Source organism: Leptodactylus fuscus, chromosome 7, assembly GCF_031893055.1.
Source record: "Leptodactylus fuscus isolate aLepFus1 chromosome 7, aLepFus1.hap2, whole genome shotgun sequence".
NCBI lineage: Eukaryota > Metazoa > Chordata > Amphibia > Anura > Leptodactylidae > Leptodactylus > Leptodactylus fuscus.
In genome coordinates, this window is record NC_134271.1 from 134,024,716 (window position 1) to 134,050,529 (window position 25,814).

The window sequence follows — 25,814 nt, forward strand, 5'->3', positions numbered from 1 at the left end:
ATTGGAATTCTTGTTACTCATCCCCTTTTTGTATAGGTTGAATAACAAAAATCATTTCTATATGAAATGTATAATGCACACGTCCCAATGAAAGGAAAATTAGGTAAAAATCCAAATATCCAGGTCTGCAAAGAGATAGAACACAGTGCTAAGCTTATTGCAGAACGTAGAAGTGATTATCCAATTTAATAGAAGAAAACTCAGTAAGCAAGCTTATCTCGGATGAAGGTGTGGAATCTTCTGAGACTTTGCTCTAGTGCTTGTTTCACTTATACATTAACTTATGATAATAGATTAATGCTTCATTACTGTCTAGATTTAGGGTTTGGATTTTTCATCCATATAGTGAACATATTTATGCTAGATTCTGCCGCCTCTTTAGCATAGAGTGTAGTATATAAGATGACTACTGTTTGGTCTCCTCGGCAAGCTTGGACTGGACCACAGGGCCTTGGAGGGACCATGACTCAGACGTGCTCCTAAATAGAGATGAGCGAACACTAAAATGTCCGAGGTTCGAAATCGGATTCGAACAGCCGCACACTGTTCGACTGTTCGAACGGATTTCGAACCCCATTATAGTCTATGGAGGGAAATGCTTGTTTCAGGGTTAGGCAAAATTCAATAAAATTATACTTACCAAGTCCACGAGTGACGGTCAGGCTGGATTCTCCTTGAAGTCTTCTCCCGGCACAGCGTCCCCGCATCTTCTTCCGGCTGGAATTCACTCTACTTAGGCATCAGGGCCTAGGCACAGCCGACTGCGCATGCGCGGTCATGCGCAGTCGGCTCTTCCTAGGCCGGATGCCTAGGCAGAGTGAATTCCAGCTGGAAGACGCCGCGGGGGCGCTGCACGGAGAAGACTTCGGAAAGGTAAGAGAAGAACCAGCGTTGATTGGCAGAATGTATAGCATTCTGCCAATCAATGCTGGTTCTGCATCGAACCTTAAACCTCAAACAGCTAGTAGTGTTCGATCGAATACGAGTATTTCCAATACCATAGTATTCGATCGAACACCACTCGCTCATCTCTACTCCTAAATCATTCCGGAATGGTACAGTACACTCATTGTACCTCATACAGATTATATACATTATTATTGAGGGGTGGGTGTGTGTGTGTGTGTATATATATATATATATATATATATATATATATATATATATATATACACATTTATTTATTTATTACGCTTACTTATATAGCGCCATCATATTCCGCAGCACTTTACAGACATTGACAGTCACTGTCCCATATAGGGCTCACAATCTAAAATCCCTATCAGTATGTCTTTGATGTGTGGGAGGAAACTGGAGTACCCGGAGGAAACCCACGCAAACACAGGGAGAACATACAAACTCCTTGCAGATGTTGTCCTGGGCAGGATTTGAACCCAGGACTCCAGCGCTGCAAGGCTGCAGTGCTAACCACTGAGCCACCGTGCTGCCTATTTATAGTGCTTTACATTTGAGGGTTTACGTACAGTGCACAAAATATACAAAACAAATATACTAACAATGACTGACTGGCACAGTGGGGTAGAGGGCTCTGCCTGCAAGGGCTTACATTCTGAGGGAAGAGGGATAGAGACCGAAGGTCAGGGTAGAGACTGTTCAGATGTTGGTGTGGTGACAGTAGTGTTATTGGAGGTTGTAGGCCTTCCTGAATACATGGATCTTCAGGGCCTTCTTGAAGCCTGTGATTGTGGGGGTCAGTCTTATGTGTTGTGGTAAGGAGTTTCAGAATATGGTGGTTGTACAAGAGAAGTCTTGGAGACAGTTGTGTGAAGAATGGATAAGAACAGAGCGGAGTAGGTGGTCTTTGTAGGATCAGAGTTACGTGTGGGCAGGTAGATGGAGATTGAGTCAGAAATATATGGAGGGGACAGGTTGTGGATGGATTTGTATGTCAGCGTTAGTATTTTGAACTCTATTTGATGGGCTATGGGTAGCCAGTGACGGGATTGACAGGGGGAAATGGCCGATGAAGAACGAGGAAGAGGTGTACTAAGTGACCTACAACATCATATAACATCTCACCCAGGCTATGTGTTCGTATAATATACCTGGTAGATTATTTAAGAAACTTCTTGGTTTATTTTTATATACTGTAGACAAAGTAGGTGACTGAGATGACATCTAGGTGCAGAGTCAGGCCAACTAGAATCCATCCTCCCTGGGACCCATCTTCTCAATTGCACTGTAAGGTCATTGACGCTGATAAAATTTTTCAATTTTATATTCAGCTTTTTAGTTTAATTTTACATTTTAAATATATTGGGACAGATTTATGAAGCCTGGGGTTATTAACACCAGTCGTCATAACCCCTGAGTCTTTGGATGGGTGCATCTCATTTATGACAAGGTAATGATGGGCACCCTCCACAGAGCCCTGCATGTAGAGGAAATATTGAGCCCAGTTCATAGCAGGAGTATTTTCCCACATCATTTATGCTAGGTTTCAGGCATAAATTATAATAAAACAGGTGGGGGTGATATCCCAACCTCTGCATGACCTTGCCATTGCCCCTTTTTGGAAAGTTGAAGCAATGGTGCATAAACTAAAAAGTTGCCAAACAAAACAATGTTTCTTTGCTTCAATGTATGTCTACTGTTTAAAATGCAAAAGTAATAACGTTTTTAATTAAAAAAAAAAAAAAGCCAGAAAACGGGAGTACAAGGTTAATAAGTCTGGGCCATTGTTTCAAAGTGTGTATGGGTCCACCCAGAATTCTTTGGTTAGCAGATGGACTAGCCAGTCCTGTTTACTAGGCAATACAATAATAGATAATAGATCCTGTTCGTGACTCACAAGCAGATTCCTAAAGTGAAACCTCTACTATATCTTCATGACCAAAGGTCACGATCATTCATTAATGTTTACTGTCGTTATAGTCATTTGGCCAAAGTATACTCTGAACACCTGTGTAAACAGTCAGTAATGTCTAACGTATAAATCTATTACAATGGAATCTCAAGTTTATGTATTTTTTAATGCCTGCTGGCAACATTTTAAAAAATATTGGAAAATTTTTAGTTTATTATGTATTGTCTATTTACCGTTTAAGGACTGTCATTTCAAGTTTTTGTAAATGAAAGTTTCCGGTGAATATAATACACTCGCACCTCTTGAACTTTTTCACATTTTCTTACCTTACCTACAAACTAAGTAGTATGTTATGAGATTTTAAGTAGCAGATAATTGTGACGTGGAAGGAAAATGATACAAGGTTTTCAAAAAGTTATCAAATAAAAATCTGTGTAAAAGTCTTCAGGCCCCCTATATCAATACTTTGTAGAGCTACCTTTTGCTGCAATTACAGCTATAAGTCTTTTGGGGTCTGTCTCTACCAGCTTTGCACATCTAGAGACTGAGATTGTTGCCCATTCTTCTTTACAAAATAGCTCGAGCTCAGCCAGATTGGATGGAGACGTCTGTGAGCAGCAATTTTCATGTCTTAATACAGATGCTCAATGGGATTTAGGTTTGGACATTGACTGGGCAATTCTAACACATAAACCATTCCAGTCTAGCTCTGGCTGTATGCTTAGGGTCATTGTCTTGCTGGAAGGTGAATCTCCTTCCCAGTCTCAAGTCTATTGCAGGTTTTCTTCTAGGATTTCCCTGTATTTCGTTCCATCCAACTTCCCCATCAACTCTGACCAGCTTCCCTATCCCTGCTGAAGAAAAGGATCCCCCAGTATGATGCTGCCACCATCATGTGTCACAGTGGGGATGGTGTGTTTAGGGTAATGAGCAGTGTTACTTTTCCACTACACATGGTGCTTGGCATTTAGGACAAAAATTTCAACTTTGGTCTTATCTGATCAGAGCATCTTCTTCTTTCTTCTGTGTACCCTATGTTGCTTGTGGCAAACTGCAAATGGCACTTACGTCTTTCAACAATGGTTTTCTTCTTGCCACTGTTCCATAAAGGCCAGATTTGTGGAGTGCACGACTTCTCGTTTTCCTGTGGACAGATTCTCCCACCTGACCTGTGGATTTCTGCAGCTCCTCCAGAGTGACCATGGGCCTCTTGGCTACTTCTCTGACTACTACTCTCCTTGCTCAATCTGTTAGTTTATGTTCATGGCCATGTCTTGGTAGGTTTTCAGTTGTAGAATACTTTTTTCCATTTATGGATCATGGATTGAACAGTGCTCCTTGAATAACAAAGTTTGGGATATATTTTTATAACCAAACCCTGCTTTAAACTTCTCCACAGTTTTATTTCTGACCTGTCTGGCGAGTTCCTTGGTCTTCATGATGCAGTTTGTTCACTAGTGTTCTCTAACAAACCACTGAGGCCTTCACAGAACAGGAGTATTTGTACTGAGACTAAATTACACACAACTGGACTTAACTAATTAAGTGACTTCTGAAGGCAATTGTGCTCACTGGATTTTATTTAGGGGTATCAGAGTACAGGGGGCTGAATATTTTTGCACTTCACACTTTTCAGATTCTTATTTGATTAAATTTTTGGAAACCATGTATCATTTTCCTTCCATTTCACAATCATCTGCTACTTTCTTTTGGTAGATCACTGAAAATCTCAATAGAATACATTTAAGTTTTTTGTTTCTATTCATCGACGTGAATCTGAGGTTCGCCCACCTCTACCTTTTTACCTTTTTTACATTTTAAAGCTTGTTGGTGCCTTGGACACTATTGGTGGAGATCTGTATTAGTACTGGAGGTTTACTTAACGCATTTACTTAAACTAAAATAAATATTGCAAGCATTGCAGCTAAACTTTTGAATGTTTGTGCACCGGACTTGGATGCTTATTATGATAATATAAATTTCATATTGATTTTTTCAAAATCGTTTTTAGATTGTATTTTTGGTCTTAAGTTTTCATCAAAAATAGCTAAACCTGTTTTCCACTGTGGCTTAAATTGCAAAAATCCTTTGTTGATCAAACCCACTGAGGTCACTTAATGGTAATTACTACATGAAAAACATCCACGAAACCCTATATATTATACAGACAAAAAGGTTTGCTACTCTTTCCCAGTCAGATTGCATGTGTAGAAAAACTACCCTCAAGACCAAAATTTACACAAAGGTGATACTGATGCTATGTTTAGTTAGGGATTATAAATTATAAGAATAAAGGTAAGGTATGTGATGTATTTTATATATTTACGTTTTAAGGTACCTATCTAATGTTTTGTCTATTGCCCTCACCCACCTCTTTCTCTCTCTGTATACAGTATATATAGTGGGGAGGGTAGCTCGGTAGAAGCAATGGTGTGGACCCAACCATACAGACAGGGACACAAATCCTGCAGAAAACTGATTTAAAAAAAAAAAAAAAACCTGCAAAAATAAATAAACCTTTACATCCAGTACAAAAAATGTGCAAAATAAAAATACAACCTTAACTTCAGGCAAAACAGAAACAAAATCCTGCTTGTCTGAGCTACTAATTAAACAGAATACAGATTACTACCAGCCACATGAATCAACCAAAAACACTCATCTCAGCAGGTTTTCAATTTCAAGACAGACCCAAGCACATTCTCTTGCTTCCTGGATCTGTTCTGAAGTGCAGACTCTGCAGCCTTTTATGGCCCAGCAATGAGTCTATTAGCCACAGCTGGGGCTAAGGCCCATTCCAGGCCCACCCTAGACCACAAGTAAGTTAGAAACCTGGGGCTGATATAGCAGGACTCCAGTATGTAAGGAATATGATTATATTTATGGCATTCAAGTGTTGTACATAGGGTATGGTATTACCATCAATTTGTATTTGGACTACTTGGGTAACCCTCAACAAGAAACTAATTAAAATTTAGCTTTTATTTGATTATTCAGAAATAAAAAAACTGGACGTGTCCCTATCGTGAGTAAAAAGGGTGATTGTTTTCTTAGGACAAAGATTCTCAGCAATTGAATACTTAATCTTTTTCCTCTGGTATTCTATACAGATGTTAAATAATTCCCCTTGTTTGTGATTCAAACCTATGCACTTCCCTATTGAGGTATGTATATGTACAGGTTTGTATATGCACAGGTTTGTATATGCACAGGTTTGAAGGAGTTAATAACTTCTGCCAATAAGTCACACAATACTCTCGCTTTTTCCTTAGGGCTCTAGTTCTTGACCTATTCAAATGCACAGCTTCAATATATGATATAATACTGGAGGAGTATGGGGGCTGGGATGTTATGTTCTGCTACACTAATAGATTGCTGTGTAGCAGTCAGCTCTCAGTAAAGCAGCTCCAGGTCAGACTATTCTGTAGCTGGATTCGGGTGGGTATGGGGGTGGGTGGTTAGGGGTATAACAGTCTGTGGAGTCTCATCTTCCTCTTCGTTGGTGACCGCTATATAGGGAGGTGGGGTGGGGTGGGTGTAATGGGGTAATGTTCTGCCACACTAATACATTGCTGTGTAGCAGTCAGCTCTCAGTAAAGCAGCTCCAGGTCAGACTATTCTGATTGCTCATCCCTAATATGCTACCCCCTCTCTCCTGCAGTGCAGTAGTGTGCTGTGGTCAAGCCCTATTCCGGCCCATAGATTGCCGTAGATATAGATATTAGGTCTTTCTCAACGCGTTCCGCTAATCATCTTAGCTCATCCGAAGAGATTAGTTGAAAGAGAGAAAAAAATAAAGATGTGCAGCAATAACCGCATTCCCTGGGACCTTGGTGGTAGGCTCCAGTACTCACAGCAAGTCCGATATTTATGGCATTCATTTATCATTGGGGAATGGTCCTCCAAATAATAAGAGTAGAGATGAGCGAACACTGTTCGGATCAGCCATTCTGAACAGCAAGCACCTTTGCCGGCAGCCGGTCGCCGTGCCAGGTGCTTCCATTCATTTCTATGGGTGCGTGCTGTTCGGAACGGCTGATCCGAACAGTGTTCGCTCATCTCTAAATAAGAGCATTGAATCCTAAGGTGTATATAAGGTGACTGTTGTACTTCATTCATTGGAAGGAGATAACTGCTAGATCAATAGGGTCTAACTATTGGGGCCCCAACATTAATGAGAACAAGGAATCCCAGCACACAAGATTAACTGCATCAGTAGTCAAACATTGATAAATTCCATTCTATGGAGAGACCCAGGAGTGAGGCTCAGGCTTCTCTTAGGTAGTCCGGTAGAGATGAATACACCGGCACAACACCCCACCAATCTAGGAGTTTTGTATCATTTGGGATATTAGTGGAATACCCCTTCTATTGTCCATTAATGATTTGATTCTGTTTAACAATGTTGATTTCCAGATACAAGGCTCACAATGAATGAAGACAACTATACCTCAGTAACATATTTTATCTTTGATGGTCTAGGAGTTCAAGATGATCTTCGGGTAATTTCCTTTGTAATCTTTTTGTTGTTATACATAGTAGACTTGTCGGCAAATCTGTCTATTATAATTATCCCTATTTTTCATTCCGCTCTCCATACACCCATGTATTTCTTCTTGTATAACTTAGCTTTCCTTGATATGGGTTTCTCATCGGGGGTTATCCCCAAGATGCTCACAGATCTTAGATCACAGGAGAAGATGATCTCATTCTATGGCTGTATGCTACAAGTACATTGTTTCCATTTCTTCGGTAGTACAGAAGCCATAATGTTTTCCGTCATGTCTTATGACAGATATGTGGCCATTGCACAACCTTTAAGATACTCAACCATCATGACTTACAAGGTCTGTTATAGTTTAACCTTATGTACTTGGGTTATTGGATTTTGCCATGCCTCGGTACACAGTATAATGATTTCAAGGCTTCCATTTCATGGGCCAAATGTGGTGAAACATTTCTTCTGTGATGTTAAACCAGTGCTAGATTTGGCGAGTACAGATATAACTCTCAACATGAACCTTCTTTTTGGAATCACCGGAACAATAACTATAATAACCTTAACGTTAAACATAATCTCCTACAGTTTAATTGGAAAATTTCTTTTAAAAATAAAGACCTCAGAAGGACGAAAACGCGCATTGTCCACCTGCAGCGGCCATTTTACTGTAATTACTCTCCTATATGGAACAGGTTTATTCACTTACCTGCGCCCTAATACAAAAGGTTCTTTAGATCAGGATAGAGCGGCTGCCATTATGTTCACCATTATAACCCCAACGTTAAACCCAATGATCTATACGTTAAGGAACAAAGACATGAAGAAAGCTTTCCAGAAGTTCCTGAAAATTTCTCATTAAGGCAAATACAAAAAAATGTATAAACTACAGAGAGGACAGAATTTTAACTCAATGGTTTCAATCCATTTTAATGGCTTTTGTTGTCTTCAGTGTCAAGATTACATTCATAGCACCCTGCGCCATGTTATGTTAACACTTGCAACATCTATTATTTACAAATATTGCATAACCCAGATCTGTAGAGTAAGAATTAATTTCACATACATTTGTTACATATTTTTTTTCATTTGCCTCTACTTATAGTTAATAGAGATGAGCGAATAGTAAAATGTTCGAAGTTTGATATTCATTTCGAGTAGCCCCTCCATATTTGACTACTCGAATCGAATATTGAACACTATTATAGTCTATGGGGGGAAAATGCTCGTTTCAGGGGTAGGCAACATTCGATCAAATTATACTTACCAAGTCCACGAGTGAGGGTTGGGCTGGATCCTCCAAGATGTCTTCTCCTTTCAGCATCCCCGCGGCATCTTCCGGCTCTGAATTCACTCTGCCAGGCACTGGGCCTGGGAAGAGCCGACTGCGCATGTCCGCATTACAAGCAGGCATGCGCAGTCGGCTCTGCCCAGGTCCGATGCCTGGCAGAGTGAATGAAGAGCCGGAAGAGGCCGCGGGGAAGCTGCACGGAGAAGACTTCTAAAGGTAGGAGAAGAACCAGCGTTGATCGTCCGACTGTATAGCATTCAGCCAATCAATGCTGGTTCTGCATCGAACTTTTCCATTCAAATAGCGAGTGGTACTCGATCGAGTACGAGTTTTTCGAATACCGTAGTAGTCGATCGAATACCTACTCGATCAAATACTACTCGCTCATCTCTAATAGTTAAGTATTCCCAGTAATGACAGTGGAAATAAATAGTATTTGATTAAATTAAAAATAATTGTAAAAATTAAAACACTTTGGGGTCTCCTCCTTGTTGGGTTTCTTTAGGGTTCAGTCTTAAGCCTTCACGTCTTTTCTCACTACATATTTACGTTTTGGACGAACTGATTTGGCATTCAATATCATCCTTCTGATGACACCCCATTATATACTTTGCCCATTATATCACCCTTACACTACTACAAAACCTGCTTGTCCTCTGTTTGTATCATTATGCGCCCTCTCTCTGCCTAAACCTGAATATTTCTAGAAGTGAACTTCTTGTGTTTACTGTCTAATAATTTTACTAAGGCTGGATTTACACCAGTATTCAAACTCCGTTCGGTGTTTGGGTACCCAAATCTTTTCTCTCCACGTTTTTGGCCGGAAACCCAGTGGAGCCAATTATAGTTTATGGGGTCCATGGGTAACCGATTTTTAAGTTAATTAAATTTCTGCCTTTCAGGTTCCCAAGTGGACCTGTAATACTGTGAGATTATTATTATTAATTATTTATTATTATATACAATCTCTGATTTAAAGAGGACCTTTCATTGATTTGGGTACAGGCAGTTCTATATACTGCTGGAAAGCCGACAGTGCATTGAATTCAGCAGTATATAGAACTGCCTGTGCCCAAATCAATGAAAGGTCCTTTTGTGTTACTAATGCCTAATCATTTAGAAATTTCACCAGTGTTAAGGTCATATTTTGTATGCACGGTGATACGTACTGTATACCAATGTGTCTTTCTTTACCTTTCCTCCTGGCTTAGCGTGTCCAGTAGGGTTGAGCAATTGGGATCGGAAAAGATCAGATTCCGATCGGCAATCGAGAAAATTTCACTATCGGAATTCCGATCCCGTTCTTTTCGGGCGGGATCGAGATTGGGGCTTATTTTCCACAATGCTTAGCTACTGGCCAATCATTGTGGGAAAAGCTTAGCACCCATAGGAATGAGTGGAAGCGGCTGGCTGCTTTACCCCCTGCATGCCGGCTGTGTCCATTCATTCCTATGAATTTACTACAGCCTGCCACTCTTTTGCTTCGTCCCTGTTTTACCATATACTCAGCTGACTATACGGTAAAACAGGGATGAAGCAGAAGAGTGGCAGGCTGCGCTAAATCACTGCGTGCTGCGCTGCTGTGAGGACGACGAGGAAAGTTCACGAGTAGATAAATACTACTTTACATTGGCTTGTCTATCTACTAGACAAGTCAAAGTACAGTAATATCTATCTACACGTGAACTTCACTCAACTTACCTGCTCAGAAGTGCTGTGGCTGCTCTCTGCTGGTCCGGTCCTATGTCCTTCATGTGGCTTCAGAGCGCCCTGCCCCCCGCCTCCCTAGACTAGTATTATAGAGAAGGCGGGGCTTAGGAGAGTGTGGGCGGGTACTGGGAGGGGAGACGTGAGTGATCGGGATCGGGTTCAAATGGAAAATGATCGGAAATCGGATTTTAAAAACGGTCCTGAAATTTCAAGTTCGGCTCAACCCTAGTGTCCAGATATGTGTGTGTCATCATGAGACATGTTTCTATAGGGTGATCTGCTAAATATGTTGTCTGTATGTGCTACCATCTAGTGATATATGTCAAGGCTTTGATAGCATGCTGCAATATTGTATTAAATTGATTTCATGAGAATCTGAATTCCTTACTCTTATTAGAGCTGAATTAAATTGGACCACATGGCTGAGAGACTGTTAGGTGTGTGTGTGTGTGTGTGTGTGTGTGTGTGTGTGTGTGTGTGTGTGTGTGTGTGTGTGTGTGTGTGTGTGTGTGTGTGTCAGAAACACAGTATAATGGCTGCCAGCCACTAGGAGAGCATTACAGATGGACAGTGCAGGAAGTATCTGGACCTAATAGGAAGGTTGTGACACATACAGTAGGTGCTGCTCCACCATGCAGTCACAAAGAAGCTTCTAGAATCAAGGTGATATTTGGAGTGACAGTGGAAGGCAGTTTTATTCCAGCTCCCTTGTACCGGTCTGCCTTACAAAACTGGCGGCATTAGTGTATTCATGGAAAGAAATATCAGGGTTTGTCCATTACATCCTACAAGAAATGTGCTCCTTCCTCTCCTTCTGCAAGGAGTTTGTATATTCTCCCTGTGTTTGCATGGATTTCTTGCGGGTACTCTGGTTTCCTCCATCACTCCAAAGACTTACTAAAAGGAAACTTAGTCTGTGATTTGTATATGGGACAGTGACTGCCAACATCTGTAAAGCGCTGCAGAATATGGCAACGCTATATAAGTAAGCAAAATAAATAAATCTTCTATGCAACCTCAGTGCTTCAGGACATTGCCAAAGAGGCATCACTGTCACTATAATGGACCCTCCCACCAGATATCAGACCACCAGATGCCACATTATTCTGAAACCCCAACTGCACAGAATCCAGATTAGTTTGAGGTTCTTCCTGCACATCATTATTAGAGTCCAGAAGAAAGGGGGTGGGGGTGGGGGGGGGGGACAGAGGACACAAGTCACAGGGCACAATCCACAATACTGGAGGGAGTACAAGTCACAGCACAATTTTACGGGGAATGCAGGTGAGGGCATAGGCAAGACGACAATCCTTAGCGGTGGAATTGGAAGGCCAAAGCACCAACTCAGACTCCTCTATTTTTCTCAGCCTGACTCCAGTCTCTTTATAAATGGCTTGCAGTCTTGGTCACACATAAGAAGCAAAGCTCTTCTAATTCATGAAAAAAAAATGTAGTGGTTGAATTCCTTCTGAATTTTTTTATTTTACTTACATAGCCTCAATATGATCTGCAGCACATTACATATATTGTCATTTCTCACTGTCCTATGTAGGGCTCATAATCTACATTCCCCATTACTGTGTCTTTAAAACCCACACAAACATGGGAAGAACATACAAAATCCATGCAGCATGGCTGGATTCTAATAGATTGAGTTTTGTGTCCCAACTAGACCTGTAACACCACCAGAGATGTCCTCCTGGCAGTGGTGCGGGTCTTCTGTGAAGTAAGGGTTATACATCCTGGCCAGTGGAGTAACTAAAGTCTTGTGAGCCCCGGTGCAAACTTTTATCTGGAGCCCCCTTCCACCTCCTGTAATAGTGACATTATGGATGCTGCAGCGATACCTCATATTCTTAAAAGAGATACAGCTATACTACTCACAACTGCAGTTAGCAAGAATAGTGAGTAAGCCGGCATATAAACAATATTTGGACAGTATAGACTACAGACTAGAATATAATAGACAGTCATCCAGCTTCCTTTAAACTCATTTGACTCTGCCTTCCATCTTCAATTCACAGGTATGTTCCTTCCACCTGGACTCAGGTGCAGATTAAGGGGCCCATGGCTAGCTGGAAGTGGCCAGGACCCTGGACCACCATAATAGCGGTCGGGGAATGTCTGGTTCTCTGTCAGTTATACATACTGCTAATGGAGAGGGGCCTGGCCCTGCCAGCCCAGGGTGGGTGATTAAAAATAAAAAAATAAAAAATACTTATTCTCACCTGACTTGTGCTCAACATCCAGTCCCGAGTTCTTCAGGCCGGTGACTGACGCCCTGCTCCCCACGCCTCACTGCTAGTGCCTGAAATTGGGTCCCATCAGTTACATGGGGTGCGCTGGTATAATGAAATCATTGAGCCCCATGTTACCGCTGGGTCAGACTCAATTTTTTGGGCCTAATCAGTAGTGGAAAGCTGCAAGCATGCTGATGTTCTGCATCATGAGCCGGGGGCATAAGATAAAGAAGAATCCAAAGCAGATGTCCATTCTCAATTTCCTTTGCTTTCCAATGTCTGAACAGGTTATATCTACTTGTATGGAATGGAATATATTACACTACACTCCAGTAGGTCTCTTTCAGAAAAAAAAGCCTTTTTTTTTTCCCCCTGCATTGTGCATGAATTACTCCATAAGGGGCCCATTGGAGCTCTGTTGCCCAAGGGCCCACACAATCCTGGAGACGGCACTGCTTGTCAGTAAAATCTTTCTTTCCATCTATTCTACCCCACCATCTGTCCTTCTCTGCACAGCTACTTCCAAACAGGCAAGCTTTCTGCCCAAGAAACACACAACCTCCCCATACTCTTACTTACACCTGCTTTCCCTCTCCCTGCTTCTATTTACTTCTGGTGACATATCTCCTAATCCTGGACCACCCCAGCAAATCTTTTGGATCTTTCCACATAGCTGGATCAATGTATGGAATCCCCTAAATCTTAAACCTTTCTTACTTGCTCCTATCCCTTGGCCAACTGATTGAATCTCATGGTTTTCAATACCATTGCTATGCTGACGACACTCAAATATATCTCTCTGGACCAGGCATTGCCTCTCTGTTGTCCAGTGTCTAGCAGCCATAGCCTCCTTTCTCTCCTCCCATTTTCTCAAACTGAATATGGAGAAAATTGAGTTTATAATCTTCGCCACACCTCACATGGCCCATCTACCTGACCCACATATCAAAGTTAATGAAAGCACCATTATCCCAGTCCCATGGGTCAGTTTCCTTGGCATAACCTTGGACTCTGACCTATCCTTCAAGTTGCACATCCAAGCCCTCAACACCTCCAACTCAAGAACATCTATCAAATCTGCTCCTTCTTCAACTCAAACTACAAAGAAGCTAGTCCATGCCCTGATAATCTCCCACTAAGATTATTGTAACACCTACTGTAAAAGCCTTCTCCATGGCCTCCCAGCAAATACTTTCGCCCCCTCCAGTCCATCTTAAACTGTGCTGCTCACTTAATACACCTATTCTCCATGCTGACATACAAAGCCATCCACAACTTGTCCCATCCATATATCTATGACCTAATCTCCCGGTACCTGACCACACTGGTGTAACTATTGGGATAGTTGCGATAGCGGCTGCCACAGGACCTGGGACATGAGGGCCCGCCAACAGTCGCTACCGCTGTTTTTTTTTTTTGTTTTTTTTATAGGCCGTTACCAGCTGGAGTAACTCCAGCCAGAAACAGGCCCTATTTACTTACCTCTCCTGGCAGACTTCAGGCCTACTTGCGTGATATCCCTGATGTCACATGGCTGGGGCCTGCATCCTTATGCGTTGCGACGCAGGCCCGGGTCAAGTGACATCTAGAGACGAGCGAGTAATATTCGACCGACTACCTCCCCGCCGTAGGTATTCGTGTAAGTGGCCGAACAACAAGGGGTTAAGCACATCGAATATTGGATACGTTTAACCCCTTGGTGTTCGGCCACTTACACGAATACCTATGGGGGGGGGGGGGAATTTGATCGAATACTACTCGCTCATCTCTAGTGACACCCCATACTTCATTAAAGATGACCGACATCAGCAAGGACTGCACCGGAGCCAGGTATAGGTAATTAACAGTGTTTTTTTATATTTGTACCCTTCCCTGGGTCTCCGATTATTATACTGTGTGCAGGGGCCACTATGGGGCATAATAGTGCATGCAGGAATGCAGGGGAGAAGTTGGTCAGGGCGGAGGGGGCCATGTCAAAAGTTCGCCAGAGGGCCACGCCATTTCCAGTTACGCCATCGTGCCCACACTTAACCTCCAATCCTCCAAAGACCTACTCCGCTCTGCTCTTGTTCGCTCTTCACACAACAGACTCCCAGATTTCTCCAGTGCATTCCCCATACTGTGGAACTTGCTACCATAACACAATGACTACCCCCCACAATCACAGGCATCAAGAGGGCCCTGAAGACTCACCTATTCAGGAAGGCCTACAACCTCCAATAACACTACCACCACCTGAACAGTCTCCCCCTCACCTTCTTTCTCTATCGCTCTACCCTCACAGGGATGCAGGCAGGGTCCTCTACCCCACTGTGCCAGAAGCTTTATTTGATGTCTTCTAATTTTAGACAAATGGGTGAGTATCTGTATACTTGTACTGGAGATGTATTTACTAGAGATGAGCGAGTACTGATCGGATCAGCCGATCCGAACAGCACGCTCGCATAGAAATGAATGGACGTAGCCGACACGCGGGGGGTTAAGCGGCCGACCACCGTCAAAGCGGAAGTACCAGGTGCTTCCATTCATTTCTATGGAGCGTGTTGTTTGGATCGGCTGATCCGAACAGTACTTGCTCATCTCTAGTATTTACCGCATTTATTGAAACTAAAAGAAATACTATAAGTATTACAGAAAAACTTTATGGTACCTGATTAGCAGACTTGAATTACTATGATTAGAGATGAGCGAGTAGTATTCGATCGAGTAGGTATTCAATCGAATACTATGGTATTAGAAATACTCGTACTCGATCGAGTACCACTCGCTATTCAAATGGAAAAGTTTGATGCAGAACCAGCATTGATTGGCCGAATGCTATACAGTCAGCCAATCAACGCTGGTTCTTCTCCTATCTTTAGAAGTCTTCTCCGTGCAGCTTCCCCGCGGCGTCTTCCGGCTCTGAATTCACTCTGCCAGGCATCGGGCCTGGGCAGAGCCGACTGCGCATGCCCGCTTGTAGTGCGGACATTGAATTAACTCTGCCAGGCATCGGGCCTGGGCAGAGCTGACTGCACGAGCCGGAAGATGCTGCGGGGACGCTGCACGGAGAAGACTTCTCAGAGGATCCAGCCCGACCCTCAATCGTGGACTTGGTAAGTATAATTTGATCAAATGTTGCCTACCCCTGAAATCAGCATTTCCCCCCAAAGACTATAGTAGGGTTCGATATTCGATTCGAGTAGTCGAATAGCTAGGGGCTACTCGAAATGAATATCAAATCTCGAACATTTTACAGTTCGCTCATCTCTAATTATGATAAAATAGATGATTGTTTTTGGCCTTTAGTGTTTATTATCAATAATTTAATAACACGTTTGCCACTGTGGGTTCAATTGCCGGAATCCTTTGTAGACCAAACCCACCGAGAGCATTTAATGGTAATTACTACATAGAAAAACATCCACTGAACACTATATAATATATATATATATATATATATGACACACAGGTTTGCTGCGCTTTCCCATTCAGATTGCTTGTGCAGAAGAACTAGACTCAAGACAGAAAACTGAGCGAAGAGGATATTGGTGTAATTTTTACTTAGTAACAAGACGACGTAAGAATAAAGAGAATACCGATATTTTTGTTAATAAATAAAAACATAAGAATAAAGTTAAGGTATGTGTTAATATATATAATAGGGTTTAATAGAATGATGATATAGAATAACAAATTTATCAAAAATCAAGCCACGTCGCAAAAATATAACAATGGAAAACTATTTTCATTAGAATGGCCACTTTGTATAAAAAACAAAAATCAAAATTTGGCTTCGCCTTCCAAATGAATATTGATCTACTTTAATATTATGTAAAACCATTATTACCACCATCCAGATATTTCCATCACAAATACGATGTGACTCCCTATTCTTGTGATTCTTTGGAGTGCGGCACCTAATGTATCGAGTACGGGTGTGCAGACATGTTTAGCTGCTCTGTTCCACTGATTCCTTTCAATACGGATAGAAGTGATTCCTACCATTATATAGGCTAAAAAATACTGAAGGCAGATGAGGTAGAGTAGACCCTCTCAATGGATCAAAATATAACAATTCAGTTACACAATACCTTATCCACTGGATAGGGAAACACTGCAAAATGGGTGGGGATTACCCACTGGGGTCCTATCAATCATGAAAACAAGGATTCCTCCAGGTTGAATGGCTCAGAAATCACAAGTTGACAAATACAATTGTATGAAGTGGTAGATATAGACAAGTAATGTGTTTAAGCTTCTCTTTGGTAGTCCCATAGAGATAAACAGTGGCAGTGGACCCCATCGATCTACCATTTATCTTCTATGATGGTGACTGTTACTGGGATACCCTTAAAATCGTTCATGAATATTATTGAATGCTATGTCCTCGGTCTTTAAAATGATTTTACTTCACTATGTTGGTTCCAGATACACGATACACAATGGATGAAGACAATTATACCTCAGTAACTTATTTTGTCTTTGATGGATTGGGAATTCAAGATAATCTTCAGGTAATTCTTTTTGTGATCTTTTTGTTGTTATACATAATAGACTTGTTGGCCAATATGTCTATTATGCTTATCCCTATTTTTAACACCATTCTCCATACACCCATGTACTACTTCTTGTGGAACTTGGCTTTTCTGGACATCTGTTACTCATCGGTGGTTGTCCCCAAGATGCTCACAGATCTTATATCTCAGAAGAAGGTAATCTCATTCTATGGATGCATACTACAAGTACATTGTTTCCATTTCTTCGGTAGCACCGAGGCCGTACTGTTTTCAGTCATGTCTTATGACAGATTTGTGGCCATTGCACATCCATTGAGATACTCAACCATCATGAATTACAAGGTCTGTTATGGTTTAACTTTGTGTTGTTTGGTTATTGGATTTTGCCATGCCTCAGTACACAGTATAATGACTTCAAGGCTTCCATTTTGTGGACCAAATGTGGTGAAACATTTCTACTGTGATGTTAAACCAGTGCTAGATTTGGCCTGTACAGATGTAACTCTTAATTTTAACCTTCTTATTGGAATCACCGGAACAATAACTATAATAACTTTAACCTTAAATATAATTTCCTACATTTTTATTGGAAAATTTCTTCTAAAAATAAAGACCTCAGAAGGACGAAAACGCGCATTGTCCACCTGCAGCGGCCATTTTACTGTGATTACTCTGCAATATGGGACATGTCTATTCACCTACCTGCGCCCTAATACAAAGGGTTCTTTAGATCAGGAGAGAGCAGCTGCCATTATGTTCACTGTCATAACCCCAACATTAAACCCAATTATATATACATTAAGGAACAAAGACATGAAGAAAGCTTTCAAAAAGTTGCTTAAAATTTCTCATTAAGGCAAATACACGTAATATCATAAGCCCTACACACTATGTGAATAACTAAGTGATTAAAGCAATAGACATTCCCCAAAAACGCATAAATTAAAAGTACACCAGGCCCTGCTATGCATCCCCGTACACAAAAATATTGAAAAAAGTTATGTATCGCTAGAATATGATGACTTTAGAAAAAAAAAATCTTTGCAAAGTTTTAGATTTTTGTTAAAGGGTTAAAATGTAAATAAAACCATATACATTTGGTATCTCTGCAATTGACCATGCATACATCAGGGAGGCTCCTCACCTCCCCTAGCGTCACCTTTGTTTCACCTCTGATCCACTGACCACGGTTCCAGAGAGGGAGTATTGAGATCTTACGCAAACACCAGGAGAACTCCTCACCCCTCCCTGGTTCCCCACCACCATCTGCTGGGTGCCCCGTCACAGAGCTTCTAGAATTCCTTACTTTGATCCTGTTACTAGATGCCCTGCCAGAAAAAATGCACCACTCACCCTCTCCACTGGTGCATACACACAACCGACTATAGCTTCTCCAACTTGGTAAAGATGGTGAGGATTGGGCCACACGGTGGCTCAGTGGTTAGCACTGCAACCTTACAGCGCTGGAGTCCTGGTGTTCAAATCCCGCCAAGGGCATAAAACCATCTGCAAGGAGTTTGTATGTTCTCCCCGTGTTTGCGTGGATTTCCATCCCATATTCCAAAGACATACTGATAGGGAAAAATGTACATTGTGAGCTCTATGTGGGGCTCACAATCTACATTTAAAAAAAAAAGAAAAAAAAGGTGAGGATTGGTGGTGCCAAGACCTCAGACGTACCTGCTACCCCTAAACCTCAAAGATCTCAGGGAGACATGCAAAAATACTTGAAAAAGAAATTGCCAGAACAATCCCTGAAATTGTCTGATATCCAGGCCAGTGCCGACCAATCTGGGGACCTCACAATGGAAGAATCCATAAACTACAATTCTGAGAAGCAGTTGTCCGGCCCGCTCACCAAGGCCTTCTTTTGTAAATCTCTCACCACGGCAATGCAGCCTGTTCTTTAACAGCTAGCCTCCATACGAGCAGATATGCAACACTTTACAATGAGAATAGACTCTTTGGAAACTGCCTATGGCAGCCTCACCTCCTATTCCGAAACTTTGGCAGATGGTCACCTCACTGTCTGAACACCTCAATAGGGCCTTCTCATTACTAGAAGATCAGGAGAATAGGAGTAGGAGGAAAAATATTCGTATGAAATGTCTTCCGGAGTCATGGTCCCCTGAAGAATTAAATAGTCACAATGGACATTTTTTTATGACCGCTGGAGATAGCGGAGGCCTTCCGTGAGTTCTATTCCTCTCTATAATCTATCCCCCTCAGTATCGGTCTCTCGGAGAGAGAAAATGTGATTAAGACGTTCCTGAGCTCCCTCGATCTCCTGACTGTGGATGAGGCCTCTGCAGTTTCCTTACTAGACCCTATCACTCCTAGTGAAGTCAGGGATATAATTCTGAGCATTCTGCAAGGAAAAAGTCCTGGCCCAGATGGTCGGTCCCTGGCATACTTCAAGCGTTTCCAGCAAACATTACTCCCACCCTTAACGGCAACCTTCAACTCTTTACTGAGTGGAGGTTGTTGGCCGTGACAAACACTGGAAGCTCAAATTGCCATCATACTGAAGAAAGGTAAAGATCCCCTGAACTGTGGAAGATATAGGCCCATTTCTTTACTGAATTTGGACCTAAAATTTTGGTCCAAGCTCTTGGCCCACAGGCTAAAGTGAATCGTCCATCACAAACAGTCAGGATTTGTTATGAAAAGGCAGGACAGGGACAACGCTCACAGAATCTTACACTCTATTCACTTCGACTACAAAGCACGTATCCCCCTTGTCCTTCTTGCCACGTGGGGCGTGTTTGTTCATGGTAAGGAGATTTCTTTGATTCTCTTGGGCTTATGTTGTGCACCCCTCTTTCCTCATGTCTTTTAGTATAACGATGCAGTTTTTGACTTTAACCCTTTACTATAATATGACTGTGGTCTTGTTAATACAACTACTCTGTGTTTACATCATCTACTCATACTGACACATTGCCTTATGTGATGAACATTGTTTGTTGCCTCTTTTATACATTACTAATTTCCATGTTTCATGTAATGTGGCAGCATTGGCTCCCTTCTTTGTCCTTTCCTTTCTAAATTGTCTTTTGAAGAGATTTTTTTTTAATGTATTTTCAAAAAAAATATATTTTTCATATTTTTTAAACATTTGGTGTTTCTACTTTGGCAACATTTTTCTTATATACTTAGAATTCACCATGGTATTTAAAATGCCCTGCATGTGTCTATAGGCTGATGGAACAGAACAAATGGGCATAGACTAAACCACTCGGCTAACCAGATGATAGTAAAAAAACAAAGCACAGTGAAGACAAACGACCCGCTGGACTCCTCAAAAAGAAGCGCGTTGTACAACAGAGGAGTGGTGTTCGAATTTATACAAAGACTCTGGAATGACAATGAATAAATACATACAATGAAATAAATACAATTAAAAAAAAAAAAAATATTTTTTTTTTGCTTTTTGATCTGTTAGTATTAGTACACCTTTTCTAATATCAATATTCTCGCACATTTATATTTACATTATCCTCTTGTGAAAATGAAAAAATTTGGGGGCTAAATTGACAGTTTATTGGAAATAGAGATGAGCGAGTAGTTAAATATTCGATATTCGTCTCGAGTAGCCCCTCAATATTCAACTACTCGAGTCGAATATCGAATCCTATTATAGTCTATGGGGGAAACGACGCTGCGCGGAGAAGACTTCTCAAGGTAGGAGAAGAACTAGCGTTGATTGGCCAACTGTATAGCATTCGGCCAATCAATGCTGGTTCTGCATCAAATTTTTCCATTCGAACAGCGAGTGGTACGCTATCGAGTACAAGTATTTTGAATATCATAGTATTCGATCGAATACCTACTCGATTTGAATATTACTCGCTCATCTCTAGAAATAAATTAATTTTTCTTTCCATGCCCCCATCTTAATAAAATCCTGTGAAACAGCTGTGGGGTCAAACTGCTCACTATACCCCTTAATAAATTTTGAGCACAGAGAAAAAACGAGAGCACCGAGCAGTGCATGGAAAGTGCACTATCACTTGGTGAGAAAAATGTAAGACAATCACCTTCTCACCTTTAGAGGTTGTGTTAAATAACACAACCAGCTTACAAGCAATCGGAGAAATTAAGAATGGATATTAAATCGCTGCTGTCACAGTATGCCACCCAGTGGGAGGTCGGAGAACAATGTGAAAATTTGGACCATGGACTGCGCCGATTTGTGTCTGGTATAGCATTGATAGTTTGATTTCCAAAGAACACAAGATAAACACACACAACACGTTTCACAGACTTGGGGTACCCCTTTATCAAGTGTGTACTAGAGATGAGCGAACAGTGTTCTATCGAACTCATGTTCGATCGGATATTAGGCTGTTCGGCATGTTCGAATCGAATCGAACACCGCGTGGTAAAGTGCGCCATTACTCGATTCCCCTCCCACCTTCCCTGGCGCCTTTTTTGCTCCAATAACAGCGCAGGGTAGGTGGGACAGGAACTACGACACCGGTGACGTTGAAAAAAGTAGGCAAAACCCATTGGCTGCCGAAAACATGTGACCTCTAATTTAAAAGAACAGCGCCGCCCAGCTTCGCGTCATTCTGAGCTTGCAATTCACCGAGGACGGAGGTTTCCGTCCAGCTAGCTAGGGCTTAGATTCTGGGTAGGCAGGGATAGGCTAGGATAGGAAGGAGAAGACAACCAACAGCTCTTGTAAGAGCTAAATTCCAGGGAGAAGCTTGTCAGTGTAACGTGGCACTGACGGGCTCAATCGCCGCAACCCAGCTTTCCCAGGATCCTGAATGGAATACACTGTCAGTGTATTCCCGTATACCCGATATATACCCCGATACCCGTTCCAACGGTGTGCCCCCCCACCTTCACCCCAGAAATACCCTGCAAGTCCCCTAGCAATAGAATTGGGGCTATATACACCCACAATTTTTACTACTGGTATACAGTGCCATTGTCTGACTGGGAATTCAAAGAATATATTGGGAATACAAATACCCTCATTTCTTGCTACTGCCATATAGTGCCAGTTTCTGACTGGTAATTCAAAGAATATATTGGGGTTACGTGCACCCACAATTTTTACTACTGGTATACAGTGCCATTGTCTGACTGGGAATTCAAAGAGTATATTGGGAATACAAATACCCTCATTTCTTGCTACTGCCATATAGTGCCAGTTTCTGACTGGGAATTCAAAGAATATATTGGGGTTACGTGCACCCACAATTTTTACTACTGGTATACAGTGCCATTGTCTGACTGGGAATTCAAAGAATATATTGGGGTTATAAATACCCTCATTTCTTGCTACTGCCATATAGTGCCAGTTTCTGACTGGTAATTCAAAGAATATATTGGGGTTACGTGCACCCACAATTTTTACTACTGGTATACAGTGCCATTGTCTGACTGGGAATTCAAAGAATATATTGGGAATACAAATACCCTCATTTCTTGCTACTGCCATATAGTGCCAGTTTCTGACTGGGAATTCAAAGAATATATTGGGGTTACGTGCACCCACAATTTTTACTACTGGTATACAGTGCCATTGTCTGACTGGGAATTCAAAGAATATATTGGGGTTATAAATACCCTCATTTCTTGCTACTGCCATATAGTGCCAGTTTCTGACTGGTAATTCAAAGAATATATTGGGGTTACGTGCACCCACAATTTTTACTACTGGTATACAGTGCCATTGTCTGACTGGGAATTCAAAGAGTATATTGGGAATACAAATACCCTCATTTCTTGCTACTGCCATATAGTGCCAGTTTCTGACTGGGAATTCAAAGAATATATTGGGGTTACGTGCACCCACAATTTTTACTACTGGTATACAGTGCCATTGTCTGACTGGGAATTCAAAGAATATATTGGGGTTATAAATACCCTCATTTCTTGCTACTGCCATATAGTGCCAGTTTCTGACTGGTAATTCAAAGAATATATTGGGGTTACGTGCACCCACAATTTTTACTACTGGTATACAGTGCCATTGTCTGACTGGGAATTCAAAGAGTATATTGGGAATACAAATACCCTCATTTCTTGCTACTGCCATATAGTGCCAGTGTCTGACTGGGAATTCAAAGAATATATTGGGGTTACGTGCACCCACAATTTTTACTACTGGTATACAGTGCCATTGTCTGACTGGGAATTCAAAGAATATATTGGGGTTATAAATACCCTCATTTCTTGCTACTGCCATATAGTGCCAGTTTCTGACTGGTAATTCAAAGAATATATTGGGGTTACGTGCACCCACAATTTTTACTACTGGTATACAGTGCCATTGTCTGACTGGGAATTCAAAGAGTATATTGGGAATACAAATACCCTCATTTCTTGCTACTGCCATATAGTGCCAGTTTCTGACTGGGAATTCAAAGAATATATTGGGGTTACGTGCACCCACAATTTTTACTACTGGTATACAGTGCCATTGTCTGACTGGGAATTCAAAGAGTATATTGGGAATACAAATACCCTCATTTCTTGCTACTGCCATATAGTGCCAGTTTCTGACTGGTAATTCAAAGAATATATTGGGGTTACGTGCACCCACAATTTTTACTACTGGTATACAGTGCCATTGTCTGACTGGGAATTCAAAGAGTATATTGGGAATACAAATACCCTCATTTCTTGCTACTGCCATATAGTGCCAGTGTCTGACTGGGAATTCAAAGAATATATTGGGGTTACGTGCACCCACAATTTTTACTACTGGTATACAGTGCCATTGTCTGACTGGGAATTCAAAGAGTATATTGGGAATACAAATACCCTCATTTCTTGCTACTGCCATATAGTGCCAGTTTCTGACTGGGAATTCAAAGAATATATTGGGGTTACGTGCACCCACAATTTTTACTACTGGTATACAGTGCCATTGTCTGACTGGGAATTCAAAGAATATATTGGGGTTATAAATACCCTCATTTCTTGCTACTGCCATATAGTGCCAGTTTCTGACTGGTAATTCAAAGAATATATTGGGGTTACGTGCACCCACAATTTTTACTACTGGTATACAGTGCCATTGTCTGACTGGGAATTCAAAGAGTATATTGGGAATACAAATACCCTCATTTCTTGCTACTGCCATATAGTGCCAGTGTCTGACTGGGAATTCAAAGAATATATTGGGGTTACGTGCACCCACAATTTTTACTACTGGTATACAGTGCCATTGTCTGACTGGGAATTCAAAGAATATATTGGGGTTATAAATACCCTCATTTCTTGCTACTGCCATATAGTGCCAGTTTCTGACTGGTAATTCAAAGAATATATTGGGGTTACGTGCACCCACAATTTTTACTACTGGTATACAGTGCCATTGTCTGACTGGGAATTCAAAGAGTATATTGGGAATACAAATACCCTCATTTCTTGCTACTGCCATATAGTGCCAGTTTCTGACTGGGAATTCAAAGAATATATTGGGGTTACGTGCACCCACAATTTTTACTACTGGTATACAGTGCCATTGTCTGACTGGGAATTCAAAGAATATATTGGGGTTATAAATACCCTCATTTCTTGCTACTGCCATATAGTGCCAGTTTCTGACTGGTAATTCAAAGAATATATTGGGGTTACGTGCACCCACAATTTTTACTACTGGTATACAGTGCCATTGTCTGACTGGGAATTCAAAGAGTATATTGGGAATACAAATACCCTCATTTCTTGCTACTGCCATATAGTGCCAGTTTCTGACTGGTAATTCAAAGAATATATTGGGGTTACGTGCACCCACAATTTTTACTACTGGTATACAGTGCCATTGTCTGACTGGGAATTCAAAGAATATATTGGGGTTATAAATACCCTCATTTCTTGCTACTGCCATATAGTGCCAGTTTCTGACTGGTAATTCAAAGAATATATTGGGGTTACGTGCACCCACAATTTTTACTACTGGTATACAGTGCCATTGTCTGACTGGGAATTCAAAGAGTATATTGGGAATACAAATACCCTCATTTCTTGCTACTGCCATATAGTGCCAGTGTCTGACTGGGAATTCAAAGAATATATTGGGGTTACGTGCACCCACAATTTTTACTACTGGTATACAGTGCCATTGTCTGACTGGGAATTCAAAGAATATATTGGGGTTATAAATACCCTCATTTCTTGCTACTGCCATATAGTGCCAGTTTCTGACTGGTAATTCAAAGAATATATTGGGGTTACGTGCACCCACAATTTTTACTACTGGTATACAGTGCCATTGTCTGACTGGGAATTCAAAGAATATATTGGGAATACAAATACCCTCATTTCTTGCTACTGCCATATAGTGCCAGTTTCTGACTGGGAATTCAAAGAATATATTGGGGTTACGTGCACCCACAATTTTTACTACTGGTATACAGTGCCATTGTCTGACTGGGAATTCAAAGAATATATTGGGGTTATAAATACCCTCATTTCTTGCTACTGCCATATAGTGCCAGTTTCTGACTGGTAATTCAAAGAATATATTGGGGTTACGTGCACCCACAATTTTTACTACTGGTATACAGTGCCATTGTCTGACTGGGAATTCAAAGAGTATATTGGGAATACAAATACCCTCATTTCTTGCTACTGCCATATAGTGCCAGTTTCTGACTGGTAATTCAAAGAATATATTGGGGTTACGTGCACCCACAATTTTTACTACTGGTATACAGTGCCATTGTCTGACTGGGAATTCAAAGAATATATTGGGGTTATAAATACCCTCATTTCTTGCTAC

At 41.3% G+C, this 25,814-nt stretch overlaps 1 protein-coding gene across 1 annotated transcript; it reads left to right on the forward strand.

Annotated features, from left to right (window-relative positions):
- Positions 1–16,990: 16,990 nt before the first annotated feature.
- LOC142212955 (olfactory receptor 12D1-like) lies at positions 16,991–17,920 on the forward strand. Its single transcript, XM_075281091.1, has one exon. It carries the CDS (start codon positions 16,991–16,993, stop codon positions 17,918–17,920), a length of 930 nt encoding a protein of 309 aa, XP_075137192.1.
- Positions 17,921–25,814: the final 7,894 nt, after the last annotated feature.

What these genes read in the sequence shown, in the direction of transcription:
- LOC142212955 (XM_075281091.1), top strand. Translation starts at nt 16,991, where the DNA reads ATGGATGAAGACAATTATACCTCAGTAACTTATTTTGTCTTTGATGGA.